The sequence below is a fragment of the Numenius arquata genome, chromosome 3 (genome assembly GCF_964106895.1).
Source record: "Numenius arquata chromosome 3, bNumArq3.hap1.1, whole genome shotgun sequence".
Taxonomy (NCBI): domain Eukaryota; kingdom Metazoa; phylum Chordata; class Aves; order Charadriiformes; family Scolopacidae; genus Numenius; species Numenius arquata.
The window spans coordinates 47,471,428-47,480,749 of record NC_133578.1 but is presented as its reverse complement, the minus strand read 5'-3'; the positions used below and the strand labels follow the sequence as shown (position 1 = coordinate 47,480,749).

At 40.5% G+C, this 9,322-nt stretch overlaps 1 protein-coding gene across 1 annotated transcript; it reads right to left on the bottom strand.

Moving 5' to 3' along the window:
* Window positions 1-741: 741 nt before the first annotated feature.
* MRPL53 (mitochondrial ribosomal protein L53) lies at window positions 742-6,639 on the bottom strand. Its single transcript, XM_074145559.1, has 3 exons — window positions 6,519-6,639; window positions 4,548-4,660; window positions 742-2,790 (listed from the first exon to the last, which is right to left on the bottom strand). Exons 1-3 carry the CDS (start codon window positions 6,605-6,607, stop codon window positions 2,663-2,665), a joined length of 330 nt encoding a protein of 109 aa, XP_074001660.1. The 5' UTR covers window positions 6,608-6,639; the 3' UTR covers window positions 742-2,662.
* Between the last annotated feature and the right edge of the window lie 2,683 nt (window positions 6,640-9,322).

Here is a 9,322-nt window from a genome sequence, read left to right as displayed (position 1 = left end):
TGAAAAATAAATTCATATCTTTATTTACATGGTGCAAGGAGAGCAATTTTCTACATATTAGCATAATAATCACCAGAGGAGTACCTCCTTGCCCATATTGCTTGTTTATATCACTTCAATATCTTGTAGTCTTGAGAATGCACATTTTTAGCTTTATTTTTTCTGTCCTGTGTGTTTTCCTTTATACCTTCCATATTCAAATCCTAGTCATTACTTTTTCCATGCACAAAACTGCCCAATGCAGCTACTAGCACACACAGCAAAAAGCAGCATCAGCTAATACCTCATCCACTGAATCGTCAGTCATCTCTCAATGGCTACGTTACAGGCCTTTGGCCAAATCTAAGCAAAAAGGTTGGGCATCTCTGGGTTAAAACGAAAGCACCTAGTAAGAGTGTGCCTTTACAGAGCAGGATGCCTATCAGTGCAAGCACAGAATAAAAAAAATAAATAAATAAAAAAAAAAAATCACCTTTCTTCAACAGTGGAGAGAATTTATTTTGGCTATAAAAAGCCTGAACTAGGATCTTCATTTTTCTCCTTTTTCTCTTCATAAATATAAATCCCAATCTTGGGCCAATATAAACACTACAGAAACTTAGTATTACTTAACCTCTTTAAGTACTTACAGATGGCTAATTATTTAAGAGGCATGTAAGTGCTTCACATTTAAGCACAAGTTTTACACAGACATCATTGTACAAACTATCAAACAAAAAAAAAATCACAAAAATCACTGATATATTACAGTAAGAGTATATTTTTTGATTATTTGAGGCTTTTGAGCATATGAATACATGATGAACCGGGGAATGAATAATTCTGCAGTGTTTTCCCACTTGAACAATTCTCTTTGCCTGTAAGGCTTCTTCAGGTAAAGTCATGTTATACGATGTTCTTCTAAGCTGGAAAAAAAGAAAAAGAAACGAAACCTGTCCTCTGAACAGCCTTATTTCTATTTAGTTCACTTTCTAGAATGCTGTTCTAGTATGACAGGATTTAAAATCCTCTCAAACAGCTTCAGATGGTCTCATAACTCTTCTACTCAAAGGGAGCCCAGTCCAGTGGCAGGTTCAGGAGCTCAGCACTCTGAAACCACTTGGAATAGTTGGTGGCCTAATTAAAAAAAAAAAAAAAAAAAAAAAAAAAAAAAAAAAAAGGCTAACAGACTGCAGAGAAGGTATTCATCCCACACTAAGTCATTCCCATCTATTGTTCCCACCTCTAAATTTCATTGACTCATCTGTCCCAATCATCTTATCTTGCTCGATTTGTTGCAAACACATGGGGGAGGCCACCATCAAATATCATCAAATATCTTTAGCACAGCTCTGCTCCTCCAACATAATGTAGCACCTTGACTTCAGCATCCTGGTGAAGGAAGCTGCAAAGAACTCCCTTGACAGTGCTATTTAAAACAATGCTGCTTCGAGAAAGGACAGTGCCCCTTTACAAATCTTGGTACAGGTAACGTAAACCTAGTTTCAGATTTGTGCTCTAAATCTGCTGCCAAATTAACTTTGGAAACATATGTGCTAAAATTTTAAACTCAGGCATCTGATTAACAACAGGTAGAACTAATGCCTCTCAATAGTACTGCACCTGCAATTCTCAAAACTGGAACTTTAATTATATTTTCATTATGAATCGAACTAGACCAAAACTGACGCACTTGAAATGTATGTGCAATTGACACCTTCACCTGCACAGCCTGAGGAGAGATCAACCCTCCAAAACCCACAGAGCTTTGCAATACAGATGAGACACCTAAGCACTTACTTCAGTAAATAATAGGTCTGGACACAGGGCTATAAACACCAAATAAAGCTCTCCCTTTGATCTTTATAAAATACTTAATGAAACCTCCCAGAAGTGAGTGACAAAAACATTACAAAACTGAACTTCAAAGATAGCCCTTTCCACCAATTATCAAAAAAACCTGACTTACCTTCGTCTTTGAGCTAAACTTAGCTGCTTTTACGCAGGATTAGGAGCTCTGCTGTGTGTTCACAGTACCATTACCTTGTTCTTTAATTGCTGAGCTAAATTTACATTTAACAAATTTCACACTTTCTTGAAAGAGAGAGGAAGAAAATGGCAGGGACTCAGCAACAGATGTATTATAAACATAGTATTACAAAATCCACTCTCTATTTGCAGCTTGCTGTCCCTCAGCTAAGTCAATGATGAATACTTTCAAAGTTTTCTTCAAATTTTTGTATTTCATAATTTTCAAAAATAATAACAACTCTAATGATATTTTGCATTCCACTCTATAGAAATTTTGCAGGAACTAATGTCCAAAGAGATCTGTCTTCACCATAATATTAATTTAATAGCTAGTGTGCATTATTCACATCTATGTGCAAATACATGTGATATCACTCCAACATGCAGACGACTGAGAGACAGCTGCTTAGAAAGACACATTCATGCATCTTAAGCCACCCTGACCTACTAGTGTTAGAAGATTTGCTGATCCACTATGTTTTCCTTCAGGTGAAGATGAAGAACATTTAAATGATTCGTTCTGCTGCACATTAAACTGGTCAGTGTTTTGGCCATCTCTCTCTTTCAGATTTTGTTCTACAGGAGAAAAGCCTTCTGTGCAGCCTGCTGTTTTCAACACATGTAAATGCAAACACAGCAGGTTTTCTGTTCTTTAGGGACTCCTTTTCTTGCTTTTCTGTTCTTCCTTAAGCTCTTTCGCATTACATCTGGATCCCAATGCTGTTAACATTTCTATTGTCGTCAAGTTGGCTCCCTTCATTATCAATCGCTCTCCATCAGCTGTAAAGTGAAAAAAAATGTAAGTAGTCACAAAGTCTGAGTCGCAATTATTTTAGTGTGCAGTTTTGTTTTGTATAAATAAATCCAAATACCCTGTTCATCTTGTCTGATTAGAAAGTACTCCCACTTACCAAGGAATCTGATTATGCACCACCACCAAACAAATATAAGAAGCTGCACACAATACACATCTAATTTTCATTTCTGTACTGCCTTATTGAAAAATCTGAAACATTTGTCTAGATATACCTATAGTAAGAACACATATTTGATGAGAATAGCTCATACTATGCCCTGAAAGTCATCTAACAGAAGGCACAGAAGGCACTGGAAGGCATAATTTCCACAAATGCTGCTAGCATTTTAGCAGCATGTTGTCTATGGTCTGTTTAAATTACTTCTTCAGCCAAAACAATGAATAGGTTAACACAATTTGGTGGTTATAATGTAAAAAAATAGAGAGCACTAGAATTTCTAAAATCCCAAATGAAATTATTTTAAAACAGGGAGGAGGTAGTAGAAGTTAAGCATTGTATCTAATTACTTATTTTTGCAAAATTTGCAATACAAAAGCTACACTCAAACCCATATAATGCAAAACCATGCATGGCATCAAAGTTCCAGCCCCATGTTTGCCAACTACAAGGTCTACAAACTCTTCACTTGGAAAGTAATCAGCTGTTAGAAAATGAAGAGTTCAGAACTGTAGCTCTTGGCATTAGTGAAATAAATCATTTTGGTTTTATGTTATGAAAAACATTAAGCTTTACTGCTTGAGTTTTAATACATCACAGTTAGAGACAAGGATGGGAAAGACAGAGGCATGGGGGAGGGAGAAACAAGCAATGTCAACAGTAAAATAATGAAACCTTCCTAAGCAAAATGAACTACGTTCAACACTCTTGAAACATGTGAAACGTGTGAAATCGGTAGAAATTTCACCGATTTCTACCGATTCACTAAATATGTGAAAGTTTAAAGAAAAGTGGGTAGCAAGAAGCAATAATAATGAAAACTTTAATGGGCTACATGACATATTGGTCCATTACAGCACAGCAGGAAAGAAGATGCAGCCAGAGAAAAGGACAAAAGCAGATTAGAGCCATCTGTTTACAGCCTAGAATCTGGGCCGCTTCCAGAAGTGATGAAATTTCCACCATCAATTCCCTGTCTGCCTACCATACCCTCAAAGGAAACCAAGAAATTTGTTGTACAACAGTTGACCTCATTCTGCAAGTCCATCTGTACATGTATGGTCTTATCCATATGAGCTGTTCCGTCAAACTGCATAGTAAGTTCCTCAGTTGCTTAAGCAACTAAAGGTATTCAGCTTCTCTGTTCTCAAGTCTGAGATGCTTCCACCACAGATACTAAAAAATTACAGAAAGTGAACAGATTCTTACATCAAAACAGAGCTACACGTATTTCCCTGTAATTGTACCTGACTGCAAGGTCACACAAGTATGTCAATACAAACGTAGACTCAACTGTAAAGTTACGGCAGTTCTTTGATCTAAGATCTACCAGATCTAACTGTAGTACGAAGACATATATACACACTTATCTAGACATCAGGCTGTTAGTGACTCCCTCTTCCTTATTTCCTCTCAGCTGCACAGTGGACCCATCCCATCTAGCTGTGGACCAGAACCAAAGAAAAAGTAACCACAGTAAAAGAATCAAGAAAACAATAACACTGCAACAACACAAACCAGGAACACACTTTTTTTGGTCAAGATTAAAAATGAGCTCCTTACCAAACATAACATCCACAAGTGGTTCAGACCCATCATGTCTCACATCAACAGTCACTTCGCAGTTTCTGTTAGTGGCCTGGATTTTTTTATGGTTTATACATGCAAGAAATTTTCTGAAAATATATTTGAAAATACGTTAGGTATGTTGTTGATGGAAATTATAGTAAACATATTTCTAAAATGAATCTGGGCAACAAAAGTATAAGCAAAACAGGATTTGTATTTAATAATTTCAGACAGGTACATCTTCTGAGATAAAAACTCTTAAAAATTCAATGGACTTAAAAGCTAAGATGTTAAAAGCATGCCAAAGAATTTTACAAAAATTCAGTCTATGCACTTTCTGCATCTCTCTCAGCTGGGTTTGTAACAATAATGAAAAAAAAACAATCAGCAAAGTAATTTTCATTTTTCTTTATATACAGGTTGCTTGCCAATGCGTTATTTTGGAGGTTTGAGACAGCATTGATTTATTTAACATCATTGGTCTCCCTTAGATTTCTGACATGCACGACAGCTACTTGACATTCCAGCAGCTTAAAGACATTCTAAGTTAAGTTCTGTTACTAAGTTCATTTCAAAAGTAAACGTGTCTGTAAAGCTATTGCAAAATAACATTTTTACAATTGTTTGGTGAAGAACTTACATCACTCAAGAAGCACTTCGATTTCTCCAACAGTAAATTACCAAGATAGAGCAACAGCTGTTCCTCCGTCTCTCTGCCATTACCAGCATTTGGGCTAGTGATTACAGACCCTCACCTACAGGCTCAGCAACTGAGAGGGGCATCTCCCTGGGTAGTTTGGCAAAGCCAAACACATATACCTACATGCAAGGGTCTACGCTTAGGCACAGAGATCCTCCAAAAATCAGCACAGAACAAATGCTGTATGCATCCTGGTAACACCATAAACACAGCCCTTAAAACAAACACAGAGTCTTCTCATTCTGAAACATTAGGGTTCTGCCTACACTAAGCTAAAAAGCCCAGATAAATACAAGCCTTCAAAGACCAAGATCATGGAAGTTAAGTATAGTGGATGCAGACGCTTGGTAAAAGGAGGTTCTTCTCCAGAGTGGGAACAACAGATGCTGCCATTTCCCTCATTATTTGCTCCAGGGACATCTTCCTACTTTTGCTGGCTATAGCGACAGCAAGTCACTGTGCCCTGCAGTGACAACTGTTTTAACAAAGGCTTCGTTTTGCATCTGCCACAGCTGTGACCTGGGACAGCCGCTCTCCCTGTCCTCCACATTTCCCGGGGCGGAGGGGCGCAGGCTGGTGCCTCTCACGGCGCCTGAGCTCTGTGGCAGGGGTTGGGGCACAGGCCCCCCTGCAGACATATATAACCCCGACTTCTTCCCCCCCCAATAAATAAAATTAAAGGCAAAAAGCCCAGCCCTCACACTTAGAGCCATAAAATGGTTTAAATTGGAAGGGACTTTAAAGATCATCTAGTTCCCTGCCCTGGGCAGGGACACCTCCCACTAGACCAGGTTGCTCAAAGCCCCATCCAGCCTGGCCTTGAACCCCTCCAGGGATGGGGCATCCACAGCTTCTCTGGGCAACGTGGGCCAGTGCCTCACCACCGTCATAGTGAAAAATTTCTTCCTGATACCTAATCTAAATCTGCCCTCTTCCAGTTCGAAGCCATTGCCCCTCATCCTATCACTACATGCCCTTGTAAAAAGTCCCTCTCCAGCGCTTATAGGCGCGCTTCAGCTACTGGAAGGCTGCTATAAGGTCTCCCCGGAGCCTTCTCTTCTCCAGGGATGAACAACCCCAATTCTCTCTGCCTGTCCTCTGCACAGAATCCACGCCCGGGGAATAGGAAGGGCGTTGGGTGATTCACAGACAGGGGAGCCTGGCCGAGGCCTCCCCGCCGGCCGCGGGCGCGAAGGCCCGGGCGTGCCCAGACGGCCGCCGCGGGGCCGGGGCCGGGACCGGCGCTGTCCCCACAGCCCCCTCACCTCGTGCTCTCCACATTGGACTCGAAGGGGCAGAAGCGCACCACGATATTCTTCACCGGCCGCAACAACACGCGGATCTTGGACGCCATCTTCTTTCCGCCCCCTACTACAGCTCCCAGCAGCCCCCTCGGCGGAGGCGGGAAATGGCAGGCGGGCAGGCGGGCGGGCGCCGTCCGCCCTATAGGCGCCTGGGAAATGTAGTCCGTGGTGGCCTCCCGCAGCGTGAAGGACTCCCCTCATGGCAGCCCTGCGGCCTGCCTTCGGGCGAGGGGCAGGGCGGCCTGAGGGCTGTGGCGGGATAGCAGCCGCCTGCCTACGGGCCTCACGTAAGACCCCGAGGTGCTCGGGGCCGGACCCATTCGTGGCTGTGGAGGGAGAGGGGCCAACTGACCCACCTGTCCCATCCTTCTGGGACTGGGTAATGCAGCAGGTACTGGGGGGCAGGAGTGGGGAGACACACTTTTGACATAAAACTGACATAAGGACCTCTTCTGGGCTCTGCAGCAGAAGTAGCAGGCCATTGTGCGGTGAGGACTTGTGTGCAGGAGGCAGAGGGCCTTGCGTAACACTTACGGGGAGCTAGAGCATATAGTATCCACACGCTGAAGAAGCCTGGTTAGGCTTGTTTTCTGTAGGTTAAATCTATTTTTTATGTCTTCCAGAAGCAGTTTATTTAGTACAACTGAATAGGCAAGGATATTAGTGGGGATAAATAAGGAGTAGCCGATCCTGCAGACATGTTAAATGCAATATATGTCAAGCAGAAGAGAGACTCATAAGAGGCGATGCTGCTGGAAGTGAATCCCTCTATTTTTGACGGGTTGGGCACAGCAGCCGCACAGCTGACCTTGAAACAAAGGTGTTGGGATGTTGGTGTGGTTGGTGTCAGCCGTGTATTGTGTGTGTTTTCCACCAGATGGCAGAAACCTCCCTGATACAGCCCTGCAGCCTCTCATGGCTTGGTTCCGCTCAACAGCACCGAGATCTTGGTGAGTGTTAGAGACAGGCCAGAATAAACCCAGTAGCAGTGGCATCTAAACACACATTGTGGATTTCTCTGGAATATCCAATACAGACCCATTCTGATCTACAGGAACTGCATTAAATGTCTAGCATCGCTCGTAATGGGCAACCTATTTTTAGAAGCTTATCTTTGTTTATTGGAAGTCCTCTTTTTAAAAAAATCACACAAGTTATTGAGAAAAATCCTCCTCTTTGTTGGGATTTAGCCTAAAGAAATTACTAAAGAAATTAAGTAGCACAACTAAATGCAGTGGGGTCAATATAGTTTTAATGTTTAATGTTTTTATTCATTTATTTTAATTTTTTTTAATATCACAGTGTTTCCATTATGGGAAAAAACACATTTCTGTGAGGTATCTTTTAAAAGACTCCACTGTAACCAACAAATGGCTAATGTAAATAGGAATTTTTCCTGTTTAATAGTAGCAGATACAGGACCAGGTAAATGGAGTATTTTACGTTTAGAAAGCAAAAGTAACTTATAAAATTTCAACATATCTTTCTTCATTATAGCACAAAGAGCTTGATGTATTCCATTTAAAATCTGTTCTACCAGCTTCTGTGGCAGCACTGAAGGAATAACATCAGCAAAGGACTAGGGAAGAAAGAAGCCACTAATTTTTCTAAGGGCTTAATTCTCCGCACTGTTGGTACAATGGCACCTACTGACTTCAAAATAAGCATGGCAAAAACAGTTTTATGTTTGCTGTTGATGTATTTTGATAGTAGTTTAATGTAGCATGTTTAGCTTATGTTGCACAATTAAATGAAAAGAAATTTTTGTTTACTCCTTTCCACATTCGGATTGCTTAACTTTTTAACATTTATTGTCAGTGGTAAAAGTTGCTTCTTTCCCATTAAGCCATCTGTTTGGAATGATCAAAAAAAAATCTCTGCTTTTTCAAACTAATTTTTAATTTTCTGAAGTACGAGAGATTCATAGTAACATGAAAGCACAGGTAACTGTTGAAAGAATCTGGTAACTGAATCGCTCTGTATTCTTCTCATCCTCTCCTCAAAGAATAGACTGTGTCTGTGAAATGACATCAAGGAATTCTTTTCCTGAGTAGGGATATCCCATCGTTGGTTGCTACCCTACTTGTTGATGACCAAGTCTTTATCTAGCCGCAATAGTTTTAGCTGATTATAATACTGGTGAGGGTGCTTTTACACTTACTAAATTAGATAAATAGCCAACAAGATGACACAGCTATTTAAAAAACCCCAAACGTTTCTTTACCTGCCTTTAAACCCAGGTGGTGGTTAACCCCATTATATTGGACTACCCTCAGTTTATACCAAAATAACTCCCACTGACCTCTGAAGCACAATAATTAAATGCCATTTCAGGAAAGCTGATAATTTATCCATGAAAGACCTTGAATCAATCTCTCCAACTGCAGCAAGTAATTTGGGAACTCTGAAAAGTCTGCATTTGAGACTATTCTCTGGGGACGTCCTTGGGAAACTGAATGATTCATGATTCTTATGTCTAGTGATAATCATACACATTCCTAAAGCTAAGTAACATGAAAAGGCATAAAAGTTATATCATTATAATAGAAACAATTTTAGTATTCCTTTCATCGGGTGGATCTTTTTTATTATATTACTGCCTCATCCCAAGTCTACAGACTTTCATGTCATTGGTTTCACTGAAATGTAACCACAAGCCCATAGATGATTTATATCTAAGCACCATACGCGGCAAGGAAAAACTGCAGCCATGTTTTACACTGCAATTATGAAGACAGGCAGAAAAAGACTATAATATTAGTTAG